This window comes from Charadrius vociferus, unplaced genomic scaffold (assembly GCF_000708025.1).
Source record: "Charadrius vociferus isolate BGI_N301 unplaced genomic scaffold, ASM70802v2 scaffold423, whole genome shotgun sequence".
Classification (NCBI taxonomy): Eukaryota; Metazoa; Chordata; class Aves; order Charadriiformes; family Charadriidae; genus Charadrius; species Charadrius vociferus.
In genome coordinates, this window is record NW_009648149.1 from 403,274 (window position 1) to 420,147 (window position 16,874).

Genomic DNA, 16,874 nt, shown 5'->3' on the forward strand with positions numbered 1-16,874 from the left:
CCCAAAACTGAACACAGCACTCGAGGTGGGCCCCCCACCAGTGCTGAGGACAGGGGGATGGACGCTGCCCCAGTCCTGCTGGCCACACTGTTCCTGACACAGGCCAGGATGCTGGTGGCCTTCTTGGCCACCTGGGCACACCGCTGGCTCCTGTTCAGCCGCTGTTGACCAACTCCCCCAGGTCCTTCTCCGCCGGGCAGCTCTCCAGCCACTCTGCCCCATCCTGTAGCACCCATGGGGTTGGTGGGACCCAAGGGCAGGACCCGGCTCTTGGCCTTGTTGAACCTCACACAACTGGCTACAGTAAAATTGCAGAATATGGCTTTTGTTAATATACTTAAATTAAGCTGCCATATAGTCAATATACACTGATAAATATAACACACCAGCAATATCCTTCTAAACAACATACATTTATCATATGCATGCAGGAACACCATATCTGCACATTTGAATAAAGTAACTGGGTATGTATTTAGCAACGGTTAGCAGCAGCCATTTTTATGTGCTTGAAGCAGTTTCAGCATGAGCAGATGGATGCACTCATACATTGGAGCAGATGAATAAAGCAAAGTGTGCTAAAATTTGCAGTTATATATAAAACAGAATTTGTGCCAATATTGGTAACTTAGGACACATAAATCCCAGAAGACTGCCTTGAAGTGATATGGTTTGTAAGACTGCATTTTTAAGACTAAAATAAAGAAATGTGGAGTTTCTTTTGCATTAGTGATCTGATTTTCTTCTTCGGTCTGCAACGTTATTTTTTCTCCCGTATCCACAAATAGAGTTATTCTGTCATTTTAAAAATGTGGCTTCATGAGTAGGTACTTATTTTTGAAAATACCCTTTTGAACCCAAAGTTCTTGGGAACTAAAAGAGAATTCAAGGCATTATTATTATATACATGCCTGGCTCTCAAATTTGTCACTATTGGCCACTGCCAGAGAAAGGACACTGGCTTCGGTGGGCTTCGGCTTGCACTGCTGTGACTGGTGTTACACATATCTACACTCTGTGTCCTTGTTATGCTTCAAATCCCAAGAAACCTCACATTTATAAAGGACAAATGCTACAGTTGGGTCTCTCCCTTCATAGGTCTCCTTTGTAGAGCTGTCAGTGTAGGTACACTTAGAGCAAGAACTTGCACACTCCCATGTGCAAGTCATGCTGTTCTCTTGGAGACGCCAACAACAATGTCCAGGAAATTGCTGCTGCCTCGTATCTTTTTCAATATTTCATACCAGAACCCCGAACTGGGCACAGTCTCACAATCAGTTTACTTCTTTGCTCAGCAAAGGGAAAAATCCAGCTCCTTTTTCAAAAGACTGTGCGTCTTTCACAAGGAATCTTTCACTGCAGCTATCAGTGTCACTAAGAAATGAAAACTTACAGCAAGATGCAGGAAAATGTTATTTATTATATCACCCCAACTCTATAGGACTGGTCATTGAGATATAAACAAAACGAACATTCCTGTGATTTTTCTAAAAAGAAGTCGTTAAGCTAGTGGAAAATGAAGAGGTGTATGTCTGACACTGAAGAAAACCCATTTTATAACTCACTCCAGCCTACTTTTAAAGAATTCTTTCTGTTACAGCTTTCTTGTCACCATGCTCCTATATATGGAAGAGCTATTTCCAAGCAAACTACCGCAGCTAAATAGTGCAACAGCTGTTTAGTGCTAACTTTCTTTGCCTGGTTGCTCTTCTTTAAATATGCCTGAAGGTAATTTTGGTTAGTCCACTTCCAAAGCAGAAGTTAGTGCAGAATGACTAGTCTGAGCGATTTCTGATGTAGACATGACACCAGAAAATTCTGCTCAGTAGGGAAGATGTTTCCTGCTTCTAACAAAGACTGAACATTGGTGCGACAGATGTGAGAAAATACTAGGTTTTAGCAGTTGCATCCTTCAATGACAGTTACAGTTCAGCAAATGCGACTCGTAGTGGTTTGTATAAAAACTCTGAGTTTTTTTCACTCCAGTTTCATTTCCAGAAGGAAATCTGGATGACTGACTCATGTAGACTCTCTCCTACTTCTCTGCCAGTGGCAGCGTCAGCTGACTCCTGGGCTGGGATTTACCTACCAAACCTCTCTGAGTGTCAGCTTTGGGCACTCAGTCTAAACTGGATGGCTGCTGCCCTCCCCAGAACAACACAGGCTCAACCAAGGTTCCTCCCTTCTCAAGGCAGGCACCTAAAACACACGGGAGGGATGATCTCCTGGAAGTCTTTCGCATTTCTGCATCAACCTTAGGGGGACTAGTCGGTAGGCACTTAATGCTTAGAGGGGCAAAAGTAGGTTAAATAAATTAATTAATGTTTTGGATTCAAAAAATTATACCAGGGAAATCTATTAGATAGCATAAACTGTAAAAAGGCTATCCCACAGGACTGATGTATGCAAATAGGGTACAAATACTTTGTAAATTTCAGATAAGATATCTGCCAGTGAAATTATTGTAAGCATGAAGTTGACTACTGTCTGTTAAGTCCTTCAACTAAAATGTATTAAAGCCTCCAGTGAACGTGAAAGCATCGTGCCCCAGTTCCCCAGTCCACCCAATGCAAGCAGACCTTCCTCCAGGCTCCATCAGTGTTAACGAGGTACCACACGGTTACAAGAGTCTGCAAGTACAGGTGAGACTGCCTTGAGGCTTCATATTCCCTGAATTTTTAGGGTAGAGAAAGAAACTTACCTGTTCAAATCACGATGTATGATCGGTTGTGTGAGATTGTGGAGGTACTCCATGCCTTTGGCAACATCTACTGCAATGATTAATTTAGACTGCAGATCAAGAGTTCTATATTTTGAAAAAAAAAATACTCAAAGTTAATAAACAGACAAGAATTATCTTTAAATTGCTTTTATCTGTGGATCATGGAACCTTTAAAAGGTTTTTGAATACAAAATAATGTTATATAATCTATGTAATGTAAAAAACATATATGTATATAATGTAAAATAATGACTAAATAACAATTTTGTGATTACTTATTAATTTCCCTTGTACACCCAATAATCTGAATCAAAGCTAAAATTTTTCTACTGTGTTCCTTTCTCTATTGTTTTATACTCCAATGAATAATCAGCATAGGTTTACTAGTCTTCCGAACTCCGTACCACAAGCCCAAGCAGAGAAGGAGAGGAATACCTCTTCTGTTCATGAAGCAGGGAGAAGAGCGATCCTCCAGAAATATACTGAGTGACTATAGCAAACTGACTGGGGTCATCTAAGCAAGCTCCCACAAACTGGATCACACACGGATGATTCAGTCGGCAGAGAATGGAAACTTCACGGCAGAACATGTCCACATCAGATTTGGAGCAGTAGGTATTGGCTCGATAGCTTAGAATTTACACAAGAGAAAACAGTAAAGCAAAACTATAATAAAGTATGGGGGGGGGTTTAATACTTCAAATTAAGTAATTAACCAAACAAGATGGAAAAGTCTGATAAACTTACCGTTTGATTGCGACAATTTTATTTCTGCATCGCCCCTTATATACTTTTCCAAAAGACCCTGAAATGGTTTAAAGTAAGTAAGCACAAAGATATTTATTATGAACATCAGACATTTAAAACGGATGCGTTCTTGTTTCTGGTACCTGAGCCGATAATCTCATGGAACTCTATTTCAGAGAGCTGAAGATGGAAATGTGATGGCAAACCAGCACGAAGGAGAAGAACATCTGCCTTTTCTGCAAAAGAAAACACTTATCCTATTTGTAAAATGCAGGGTCACGGAGAAGGACAGAATATAAGCTTTTAACTTCACAAAACCATTGCACAGTAAAAGCTGATTTTCCTTCTGTAAATTTGTTGACTGGTAATCCTATTCCCTTCTCTTTCGGTCACCACAGTAAACCCCAGTAACAGACAAATACTTGCAGCACTACCATTGCCTTGGGCATTTGTGGCTTTAAAATCTTATTGCTGATGAACACTGCCCCATAAGCATATTGTGCCTGTATCATGTGATGGTTGCATAAAATTCTTTACACGGAGAATTAGTTCCCTTTTCTTTCTTGTGTAGCTAGTGCTCATTACTAATGCAGGGGATTTATTCCAGATCTGACTGACTCTTTAGTGACATGTGGAATCTAAATTTTGCAACTTAATTTAGTTAGCAAACATCTCTACCTTGTTGATCTTGTTGGTTTATTACTATAACAGTTATCAGAATATTTGTAAATGGAACATTTCAATGCTGCTGTGTAAAGGATGTAAGGATTTGATTATATCCAGAGTGAATATTTGAAGTGGAAAATTGAAAGCACCACAAAAAAATGAAATATTTTAGAGTACAAATGTCCATCTGAATGTTTTATCTATATGTGTTTCAGATTAACACAAATTATTTTTGGACAGAATTTTTCTTGTAAAGACAATCCAGGCATTTTACAGTGGAATTCAATACAATATTTGTGGATTCATGGATATGTGTGTATTTCATTTGTACTAATACACAATCACATCCTTTTCTCCAAAGAAATAAAAATAAATATACTTTTTAAAGTAAATGAAAATAAGATAAATACAGGAATTATTATGATGCTGAGCAACAAATCTAAGTATATTGTTTCCTAAAATTATCCTAGGGATATAGCTGCTGCTTATGCACATCATTACATTTCTGAACAATGAAAATTCCGGGAATAATGAATCTTGCATAGTATGTTTAGGCTGACAAACACCTTGGGTCAAAAGAGCATAAAAGTTCAAGTTTTCCCTTGCCATTCAGAATACCTTTAGTCATGCTTTTAATCTTTCCCAGTGGGGATGGAACTGACACATAGGAACCATCTGAAATAGAAGAACAGAAGGAATTTTATGGACACTATAAGCATCTGTACTGATAAATTAATGAGGCAATGATTGTTTAAAGAATGAATACTAAAGGAGTGAAAATACACGTAAGCCCACAAACACATATGATTGTGACATGATATTGCTGAGTTCTTGGAAGTAATTTGTATACAGCTTCACTAAACACTGCAGAATGATACTGACTTTCACTGGTGTTAAAGGCGGCCAACATAGCCTTTTAGATCAGCTAGATTTTGTAAAGGGACTCAGATCAGGTTCACAAATTCTGACAATTGGGCTGCAAGCGTATTGCACTGTTTAGTTCACTGACCAGATCTTCTAAAAGACCTCAGGTTTCTCCATATACCAAATATTCTGTCTCTTGTTTTTCTCCTTAAGTGGGAGCAGAGTTCTTTTACCAAGCGGCATTAAAAAAATCTGTCTGGGTGTGTTAATTTCTTACCAAAATAAATTTCCAGTACCTGAAAAACTTAGTCCCCTAAAGGTTTACACACGTGAGAGACACCAAACCTAAACCTGGAACAGGTCAAACTATGTAGGAAGCAGACCGGTCCTGCAGCGGACTGTAGGGTTCCTCCCGGTTCCACAGCAGGAGGAGTCACTGACCTGGACAAGCCACCACGTGTAAGGTATTCACCCTCTCTGTAGGCAGCATTCTCTACTCACTGCAAAACGTTCTGTTTGTCTAACTGCCTGTGTTTATGTCCTTCTTGGCACTTGTCATTCACTTGCCAATACAACTGAGTATTTTTGTAGCAAAAAGGGTAATTAATTTTTCCCAAAGGGGAATTAGACATCCAAAGATACTAAAAAATATGAAGGTGACTGAGTGTAGGAATATACCGAATGTCAGTAATCAAAGAAACATCAGAGCTAAACAACACAAAGAGAATGGCTAAGCAAGGCATTAAGGATGTAAAAAGGTATGAGTAATGATTACTAGGGATTGATCTTCATCTCGCAGCTTTTAGCTTTTCTTTCTAGGCAGTAATACAAAGTGACACCTCTATTTTAAGATAAAGGAAGAATTTTGACATAAGTAAAGGGTACCTGGAAAATGGGGATTCTCATGACACTAATTTTCTTTGTGCCAGACAGAATTGATCCAAAGCTCCCTGACACCTGGGGAACATTCCCAGAGACTTCAGCAGTCTTTGGATCAGACCCTTCAGTTAGAGAATAAAGCGATTTCTCAGACCATACCTCCTCCAGGTTGTGAGTATTCATTACAGGGTGATTCGTCTTGAGGTCTCTTATAATGCTTCAGAAGGGTCACAATGGCATCATGACCTAAGAAAGAAACAGGAAATAAAAGGATTTGCAAGTAAATGCGATAGTTGTTTGTTGTGGCTTTTTTTTTTTTTTAATTGATTTATACAAAATCAGGGGATTTTTAAAACAATGTACAATGTGCCTATAAAACATGTAAACAAAGACACACTGGCACTAATCTGAAACATACTATGATTCTTAACTACAGAAATACAGGGAAATACTGGCCAATAAAAACAAGCATGTTATTTTCATGAGTCCACCTAATGCCAAAATGTGATATATGGCAATAGAAAAAGCCCCGCTACAGAAATCCTACAGTGGAAGTTGACAATAGTCTTCAATAGGCATTACAAGGACAACCAGTGGCTGAAAATATTTCATTCCTGGTGTCCCGAACTGGACACAATTAGTGCACTGTATTGCTGTAGACCGTTGCTATACTCATCGTTCTCCTTTGCAAGGAACCAGAAGAGAGCAGTGTACGCACAGCACACATGCTCTCGGACGCTTGACACACAAAGTTCTGCTTGGCAACATTCCTAATTCTTTTCTAAACCTTTCAAAGATGAGTTTTCCCTCATTAATTTCATACAGAGCATTTTGCCAATATCAGGTTTTTGAAATGCCTTTGAAACTCAGTTTTACTATATTACAGTCATTCTCATAATAAATAGTACTGCAATGCTTTTGGAGGCGGGGAACGTCCCAGAATCCCTCAACTTTAACTCATATTTTCCCCCATCCCCTAGAAAACACTTAGGAAAGAAGAGCATTTTGGGCTTCATGCTTTGTGCTCGCTGTAAAAGGCTGGGCTCAGCGCTGCTTATTGGGACACCCGGCCGATGGGAAACATTCCTGTCCTGAGAGGGGGCAAGGAGAGCAGGAGAAGATGCGTGTTTGTACTGAGGTCGTGACGACTGGGTCAGGTACCAAATGTTATCTACCATGTCCTGCTTCTCCAGTTGCAAAGTTTGTTGGCATTTCTTTAAGGATATTTTTCACTAATACTCTAATGAGTACAAACTTTTTGGCTTATAATAAGCCAGAGAAAGACCAGTAAGACCACCAGTTATGGAAAGGTTGTTTGCTAGATCTTCTAGGGTCCTGCAAAAAGCTTACAACTCCAACTCTTGAGGGGGCTAGAGGAAACAGAGGCTTTTCTTCTGACTCCTATCCTGTTATCAGAAGCTGCCTTCTGCAGGAACGAAGTCCTGCTGACTCACCAGGCTGCCGGGGGCATGAGCTCACACCAGAGTCTCAGCATAATGGAACAAATCTCTAAAACATAGGCATTTAAATCAAGGACAGTTTTTTACAGGCAGCAGCTTTCTGGACATCAAAATGCAGGGGATGATCAAACTAAACGTTTCAAGTGTTGTCACTTCCATTACCATAAATGCTAACCCAAAGAAGATGGTCGCTTCGTTACCCAAGCAATGAAGAGACAGCTAAATACCCTTCGACAGTCCATGGGGGTGGAACAGCAGTGCCAGGAAGAATAAACTGAAGGGTGTCCCACATAAATTCATGGCGCTCAAACACTGATGAAATCCATAAATGGATGTAAACATCAGAAACTTTTTCAGGAAGAAATAAAACTTTTTATTTGCATGGAGTCAAAAACAAGACAGAAAACTGACACGTTGCTCTACATATAGGACAGTATAACAGGAACCATGGAAAATGCCTTACTTTGATCCATATTTGCAAGAATTTAAGATTACTGGCTCTGATTCATTGCTCTTTGTAATGGCTCCTTCAGTAAGAAAATTAAAACTCCTCATGCACATACCAGAGGGACAAATAGGCTTTTCTGAGCAGGCTGTGCATTTTCTATTTTAGCAGCACATAAATACTCCTGTCTTTGAGTTTGTTTTGAATTAAGCTGATGTTTAACAGAGTATCTGAGAAGATAAAGGAAAGGGCTGTTTTTTATAACCCTTCATGCCAGGAACTGGAAAGCAGATGGTGAGAGCTCTTAGTCTACAGGGACTGAGGGGTTATTTCGTACTGTTCTCTCCTTCCTGTACTGTTCTTATGGATTTTGTAGCAGAAAATAGAAAATTGACATACCTTTCTCATAAGCCCACATCAAACAGGTCTGCTCATCCTTTTCTCCACTGGACCTGCTGGGATCACAAGCTACCAGATTCATATCAGCTCCATTATCCAGTAAAAACTGTACAAGTCGAATATGACCATGGTAGCAAGCGCAGTGTAATCCTAGAACATCAGAGAAGCATGGTAAGCACAACTGTCAGAACATCATGATAGGGCTTGTAGCAACAACTGTAAAGCACAAATTGATTTCCTCGATAAAGGAATATATTATTAAAAAATACCTGAGGCAATAGGTGAAAATGAAATATTAACGCTGCAAGAACCAATCTATTGCCTGCTACACAACATGCCAGCATTTACTCCTCTGCTTGCAAATCACATTTAACAACTTTATACAGGAGGAAAAGCAAGCAGAAACAAAGAAGGCTCTTTTTTCATTCCCCATAGTAAGGATGTGGAGGTGTGCGGCCCTTCAGGCGCTATGTCCTGCATGCCCAGTCCCTAGCAGAATAATAGTTGGGCCCAATTCTTAAAACTGCTTAGAAGCCTAACCATGGGACAATCAGTTTACATCAGCTTTTGTTACTCGTATACAAGCTAACCAGCCTGACATATCCGCACAGAACTCTTATCACTTCTATGCCTGCCTGCAAACATATTTCAAAAAAGTTGAGGTCTGTCTGAAAGGTAATTGGATGCTGATCATCGAATTACATGGGAATTACGCTGGAAATCCTGAGTGTGTATATAGCTTCCAATTTTCTGGTGCTGGTATATACACTCATCCACAACAAGGATGATGATGATGTTACCTGTATGTCCATCTCTTCCCTGGTGATTGATGCTTACAACATTCTGGTCAAGAAGAAATTTTACAAGTTCTATGTTCTTTCCATAGGTGCAAGCACTGCAAAAATAAAGGGGAAAGTGAATGCTACAGTCCATAAAAGGACAAATACTTTGGGTAGCCAAAAATTTAAAAAGAATTGCACAGAGATAAAAATGTAGCAATAGAATAAAGGATCTTCAGAAATGTGCAAATGCATGATTAATCCACCAAAGCATGTTCATTTCTGTCATTTCAGAAACATTCTAATTATTCTTGTATAAATTAATTTTGAACAGCTCTGCAAAATTAATGCAGTCTGTTTTGCAAAGTGCCTCTTAAATAACACTTTACAAACTTACAGCATCATCACCAAACTGTTCTGCCACCTCATTTCTAGTTTAGAATATCTAGACTCCAGCAGGTTTCTAGGCAGAACAGGCTCCAAACTCAGCTTCCAAACTGGACAGAAAAAGAAACTGTTATTCATAGACACGTTGACAAACCTTTCTACCTTTCTCTCTCTTGCTTGCTCTCTCTCTGTTCACTGCCTGGTTCTACCTCTTAGTTCCCGTCCTCTCCTGTATCTCCAGATACACGCTTACCCTCCAGCCCGAGCTCACTGCTTGCTTTGTTCCTCATCTGGCTGTTGGAAACATCTGTTATTTCGGGTGTTGTATTACCTGCATGTATAAGTAGAATTCTATCGATAACGGCGTTCTACACGTCTCACCTGTGGAAAGCTGTTTCACTGAATATATTTTCTTTAGTGAGACTTTCTGTTCCGGAGAGCTGAATTATTTCCTTCACAACTTCAAACTTCCCATTGTAACACGCGCTGAAGGTGAAGGCAGTAAAGAGTTAACAACACTGGCTTTCTCATCAGGCCCAACCTGTGTAAAACAGAGCTGCTCCGCGTGACTCACAGATGTAAAGGTGTGTCTCCATAGATGTTCACCACGTGGGGCTGAACTTCGAAGCTGCTCTGCAGTAGGAACTTTACAATTTCATGGTGTCCAAATCGACAGCAGAAGTGCAGAGGAACGTGATCTTCGTTGTCCTGAGCATTCACTGCCATTTGACCCAGAAAGAGACCAAAGGAAATATTTTATACTTAACATAGACTGTTTTGGATATTTAGTGACGCTTTATGTGTTGTGCGTATATGCTATAAAATCTCCCACTGAAATATTTATGGTCCTATTTCTTTAGAATTGAAATTTCTGTGAGCTTTCATCTATCAAAACTACATTACTCAGCGTCATCTGTAGTATACTGTTAAGATGACTTTTTGCTTTCTCCAAGTAGCAGGTGAATTGAATGTTTCCATGCAGCTTTCCATGAATGAATCACAAGTTATAAATGACCCTTAGAAAGAACAATTGTTGTCAGTATATTACCGTGTGAAGCAAAAGTAAGATATGTAGTTGCTATATGTAAGAAAACGATTGACTGAGTTATTCCAAATGCATGGAACAATAGTTACTAATTACAAATACTAGAAAGAAACATACTTCATTGTTGGTCTTAGGAACGGAAAATCCAGTTGATTTTAAGGTTTATGTTAGCTTCCTTGAGTAGCAGAATCAAGGATTCTTGATATAGTTATACGGTTACAAAAAAGAAATTTAAACAAAATAAAGGAGACATAATAAGGATACATTTTTCATAGTCACTGTTAAAATATAAATACATATAAGGCAAGAAAGGAAGAGAAGAATTCATTCAGACTTCTGGATTACCAATGTTTTCATTTTGCTCAACATCTCTCTTCACCTGCAAGGATGATTACATATGCCCTTCACATATTTAAGAAGATTAGGGTATTCTTTGACATAACATTAAACTATAAAAGAAAGGCCAAAATTAGAGACATTTTTGGGCAGGAATGGTATTTATCTCTCTTGGTTCAACAGAATTTCGTCTGGGTAACACACAATGTGACTTCCAAAGGTATTGTTATGTTTAAGAGATTTGCCCTTTTCAGTGCTTTAAGTCACAAAACCATGCATATGTTGCATACAACTTAAATGAATATACCAAATAGAAGTCTTTTTTTCCTAAATTTCTGAAGACCAATTCTTGTATCCTTCTATCTGCAAAAACAGTTGCTTTAATCAACACACAACAGTGTAAGATTAAAAGCAAAAGAAAACTGAAATTAATTTACTCTAAATACCTCTCAAATCAGCATATGTACACGAAGGATTTGAATTTGATGTGATTTCTTAAGCTCCTGGCTAGCTCATATTCTCAGACATTTTGGGTGAAATAATAGTGGTGTTGTAGAACAGTCAGTATTAGCAAGCAATGAGGGAATTTCAAAAATTCATTGATTCAATTGGCTTTCAGTAAGACCAAGATGCATTCTTGCAGATTTGGATCCCAGTTCAGCAATGCACTTGGAAAGCGGTCAATAAGTGATCTGTTACATCAAAATGCTGTTTCAGTTAGTTTGCAGAAGCAAATTCCCATTTCTGAAACCATCTAATTTTGGCTGCTCTTGTTTTAGTATAGCACCCAGCGATACTGCATGCTTATCATGAACTTCTCTTTAAAAATGATTCTGCAGTAGAACAATACAAACCCAACAAGTCTTGAGAACAGTTCTTATCAAGTGAACAGTGCGAGACTAGGGCTGCACGTCTGCTAATAACATAACCATGACCGGGAACCTTCCTGGCATTGAGGCCAAGACCACAGAACTGCTGCTATCTACCAATAGCAGCAACCTGTCTACTGGGGAGCCATCCCTGGAAGATCCGTGACCCAGGTAGGGATTGTTTGGGACTGACAGTTACCCTGGACCACATCCATGCCAGGGAGCCTTCTGCATGTTTCCAGGGTAGGCAATTGCATTCCAGCACCTGGGAACCTTCTTAGGCATGCCTGAAACGGGTATGGATTTACCTGGCACGGCTCTTTCTTAGGCCATCTAGTAGGAAGCCAAGAAGAGAGTGGGCAAGGCTCTAGGCAGACTCCTCCATTGGTACAGAGACATACAAATACTGTTTAGATTATCCAAAAAAGGTCTTTATTCGCTTTTTAAAGAGAGCATGTGTTTCTGTGATTCTTAGTGTCTTTCTTTCTATGTTTAAAGATAGAACAACCATAACTGGTCGATACCATAACGGAGAGAACTGACAAATCCAGTCTATTTTGTGCAATATCTAATTCTCAGTTTGGTCTAGCACCAAATCCAGATCTTTGACACAGTTTACAAGAAATTAATAGATTTCTAAGGATTAATCTGTCTCCAAACTTGTACTACATGGGCTTTTAAGCACAACTTTGACAAATATCTCAGGAAAAATTATTTTCTATAGCTGAGTCTCCTTGGGACAAAGTGCAAACCAAACACATTCTGAGGTTCTGTCTTCTCTTGATTTTCTGTGAGCAGAAAGAACAATGAAAATTAAAATAAATGTCTCTTAAAACTTTTCTGAAGTAATGCTGAATGCTCACAGAAATGGACAGTCCTTTAAAATGAGCTGGACTTATAACTTCACTGATGTCTAGTGACAGATAGTTTCAAAGATGAATTCCGTTTCAGGACAAAAAAAAAGAAAAAACAAGAATTCCTGTAACTTACATTAAGCCTGTGGCCTGCAAATTTCATTAACTGCTCCCACTAACCTTCCTATCAGTCTTATATTAAAAGGACTAAAGAAAATTAAACTGTTTTATTTCTCTATTCTAAAAGAATTCATCATTTTATAGATTTATGTGACATGTTAGCCTTTATTTTTTATTATGATGCGGTACCAGACACAGATTCATTCTGAAGTATTCATTCTGCAATAAATAAGAGGGGAATAAATGTCAAAGTTTTGTAATATTAAATGTCAGCATTTTAGAAGCCACAGAATGGCCTGAAGGACATCAGGGGTCTCAGGGCCGTGAGCTTCTACAGCACAAGGTGTAAGGTGGAGCAAGGAGGGAAACATAGATCTTTGTTTATGGAGTTGGAAATGATGTCAAATACTTGCAAGCCATTTCCTTTGCCCCTGGAAGGATATCTAACTACAACACGAGGTGATGGCTTTTGTTTTAATTGATGGCTTTTTGATTTCTAAATGAAACATGACAGGTAAACTGGAATATTGTCTTAGGAAGAATTCCAGAGTCAAGGAGAAACAAAATCAGTCAAAAAAACTTTAGAAGAGAGTTATGGCAAAAAAGTACATCATATTGATTCAGGAATTACTAAATAAGATTACAGGAGAGTTCTTCAAATTGAGATTTTAAAGTATTTTTATATTAAATTGAGGATAGATAGTGCAACTATCATGGCAGTCAAGAGATTAAAAATTCAGGTTACCTTACAAGTGAATAGTAAAAATAAGGAAATGCTAAGTTCATGTCTGGAACAAAGTGGAGTACTGTAGAAATTATCCTTAGGACTGAGATATTATGTAGGTAGAAAGCAACAAGTGAAACCATTACAGTAAGTAAAAGGATGAAAAAAATACAGTGCAAGCCTGTTTTAAAAAAATAAGGGAAATTGCCTGATGAGTGATAACTGTTTAATATTCAGAGACGCATGACTGAACGTGCCTGGATTTTTAATATCAAACTCTGGTGTTAAATTTAAAATTGATTGTATTTGGCAGAGGTGACAGTTATTTTTGAAGATCCTTGAAAAAAGAGGACCCACAACTCTAGGTCGCTCAGTAGTCCTGAAAGTAGGCAAATTTTATTAAAAGACCATAGGAATTACAAAGACAAAGAACATATTCTATATCACATGGTCCCTGAAAGAAACCTTCAGGATGACTAGTTTGAAAAATAATAAAAAATAGTATTTAGCTTATGTGAAGCAAAGGAAATGTTTTTTCCTGGCCACCAACTAGTTCTCTACGTTTATAGATATTCTGTTTCTGAGCTACCCCATCAGGCTATAAATCAGTTTTTTAAATATGTATTTTTTCTTTCATTTTGAAAGGAACAGTTTTTGACGTCATGCTAACATCTACATTCCAAATCCTACCTCTACATTCAAGCATTTGAGAAGCAATTATTTCCAGGGCCTCCTTGATTTCAAAGAAATGGAACACAAAAAAAGAGTGGAACATACTGACAATTCTGAATTACCATTACTTCTTAAAAATCCCCACCTTTCATTCGCCCATTTCTTTTTCTGCCAGAGTGTTAGGACACCAGCAGAGGTGTGGCCGTACAATCAGGACCGCTGATAACACAACAACAGGCAAAAACCACAGCTCTTTATTTTCAATAATCAAGTTTACCTTCCTTCATGTAAGTGGCAGGTGAGACTGAGAAACAACAAATAGTTAGATGACTTGGACTTTGGTTCAGAAGTCCTGAGACCCAAACACGTACCCTTCTGATACCTAAAGGGCTCGACAGCACACCTCTCACCATCAGGACCATAGCCAGGCTACAGCTAAAACCAGTGGGTCACCTGGATCTAACCCGTGGTGCGGAATATTCATTCTTAGAAGCTATATAGAGAAAAGTCGGGTGTGAACGTGAGCGTACTGAGGTTACAAGAAAAGCAAGGAGACAAAAGGAGTTCAGTCCGATGAAATGGGGAAAGAGGATGGCTATTTAGGAATACTGATGGTTTCTCATTGTAATGAACTTCCTTTTCTACTTTACTTTAAGAAAAAAACCCAACTTCTCTTTGCTTTGTTCATTACAATTATCCCAGAAAAAATCTCCCAGATTACAAGAATGAACCAGAAACTATGGAGTGATACTTTGTACCCCAGTTATTGCTACATCCTAACATTTGGATATTCTAAAATATAAAACTGAACTTCTGGACAGAATACATAAGACAAGTTGGTAGCAATCATATTGACTCAGTAATGCAAAAAAAAAATCTCTACAAGTTTGGAAGGTGTGAAAAAAGAAAGAAGGACATAGAAGTTGTTTAAAACAGAAATGAGAAATTCCATGCTAAATCAGTTTGTAAAAATCTCAAGATAGTTAAGGCACTTTGAATGACAGCAGCTTGTAATAGCATGCTGGTCTTTGAGATATATTAATGAGCTTAAAATTAATTTGGAGCTGAAAGGAATCTGATCAATACCTCAAGAAATGTGCTTGAAAGGCCTTATGTGATTTCTGAAAATACACAGAATTTACTTAGTCCTTCCCTACAGTGTTTATGTTAACATAAATTATGAGATCAGCATCTGGAGAACCGACTGTACTTGTAACATATTGGTTTTATATACATGAATATGTAAAATATGAACATTTGTGATGATATATACTTGGGCAGTACATTTCTTTTATATGTTTTTCTTATATACTGTGGTTGGGCTGAAGAACTTTGGCTATTGTTAGGCTGCAAATGTCGCTATATTTCAGCAGTATTCTGACCTTTTCATTCTGATTCAGTGGTCACTGTTTTTCTTCAGTTGCCATGGCCTCAGAGCTGATCAACGAGTAAGTCAGGTTATGTTAAAAGAAACCGTTCGAGTTTATGACACCAATTACTGGTCTGCACAGAATACTGCCAAAATTTCTTCAGGTTATTTTGCCAATTAGTTTCATTCCTAGGCATTTAAGAGTTGTTCCTCTGCTGCTGTATTTATACCAAGTTTCAAATTGTGCTACTTTGTGAGTAAAAGGCTTCCCGCTTCCAGTCTTCTTTTTCTTTTCCCAATGCTGAAGATTCTGAATTTAAAGAAAAGAATCTGAAACAGTGTCCCAGATTCTTTACCTTTTGGAATAAACTATCTAACTGTTAGTGAAACTCCCACTGCCTTGTTATGGTGAGTGAACATCCATTCTTTTTCCCCACTTTACTACAATTATATCAGTTCAGTGCACACACATTGAGACTGAAACATCAAGAGCTCACTACTGAAAAAAGTACTTACAAAGCTGAGTCATGCTGTTTCCCTCCACGCTTTTTTTACTGTGTGAGTAGGATGTGTGTACTGTAGGCAAGACTCACAGAGAATATGATAAATTTATACTGTTAAAATCTAGCAAAGAAAAGGAAACTGGGGAGAAACACAGTCTTGGTGCCACCAGTGGAGTAGGAAGAAGGGTACATGAATGATGCTGCTTTTGTTACTCGTGGGCATACTGAGCATGAAGAAGCCTGATGGGCTCTCGTCTCTGCTTTCACAACTGTTAAGGAATGGCAGTGCTTCACAGAGTCAGCACCGAGGACTGTAGGCTTGAGAACACAGAACTTGAGCAAAATGACCACTCGACTGTCCTCTCCTGAGGTATTGACCGGGTGAGATTAGGAAAGAACTGAGCCTGGCAATTTAACGTGCTTTCAAATGTGGCTGTACAGCACCACTGTTCAACCGTCCCCTGTTACGCTCTATTGGTTTGAATTCATGAGTAGCCATGTGCATAGAATGGAACCAGACATCATATGGGATACCAGATCGAGAAGCAGCAACTGAAGAATGTTGATACCTTCTTGTTCTTTCTATAACATGCAGGATTCTTGCAGCAAAAGTGTGGGTTTTTTTCTTTGTTTCTTGTTTTTTCAGTTCTGCTTTCCCAAGATCAAGTTGTGATATCCCTAGGCAAAATCCTAACCCCATTGAAATTAATGGAAGTTTTGCCATAGACTTCAAGTGGACCAAGGTTTTACCTCGCTTATTGTAGATATAAGTTAAGAAGAGTAATGATGCGGTTCAAAGAGGTATTAAAGGGCATTACTTTTGCAAGTAATGCACTGTTACTTTTCAAAAAACTTTTCTTTCTTTTCTTCTGAGGATAAGAAACAAATTTCCAAATAATTTTAATGTTGTTTAGTATGTAAGAACCTCTGCATTAATATGTATAACACGCATAGAATTTGACCTCTAAGTTTTAACATTGATAAGACTTTGTAGGATGCGGCCACAAGTGGGTATGCACATGCCTGTGATGCAA

General features: G+C 38.5%; 1 protein-coding gene across 1 annotated transcript in view; it reads right to left on the reverse strand.

Annotated features, from left to right (window-relative positions):
- LOC104285494 (serine/threonine-protein kinase TNNI3K) overlaps positions 1-16,874 on the reverse strand; it is an 89,931-nt gene that overhangs the window by 49,595 nt on the left and 23,462 nt on the right. Inside the window, exons 8-17 of the mRNA XM_009883958.1 lie at positions 9,923-10,067; positions 9,730-9,834; positions 8,983-9,077; positions 8,183-8,332; positions 6,038-6,124; positions 4,754-4,810; positions 3,613-3,705; positions 3,470-3,527; positions 3,158-3,352; positions 2,702-2,806 (exon numbers count right to left, since the gene is read on the reverse strand). Coding sequence (XP_009882260.1) covers positions 2,702-2,806; positions 3,158-3,352; positions 3,470-3,527; positions 3,613-3,705; positions 4,754-4,810; positions 6,038-6,124; positions 8,183-8,332; positions 8,983-9,077; positions 9,730-9,834; positions 9,923-10,067 — 1,090 coding nt within the window. The remainder of the gene's footprint in view (positions 1-2,701; positions 2,807-3,157; positions 3,353-3,469; positions 3,528-3,612; positions 3,706-4,753; positions 4,811-6,037; positions 6,125-8,182; positions 8,333-8,982; positions 9,078-9,729; positions 9,835-9,922; positions 10,068-16,874) is intronic.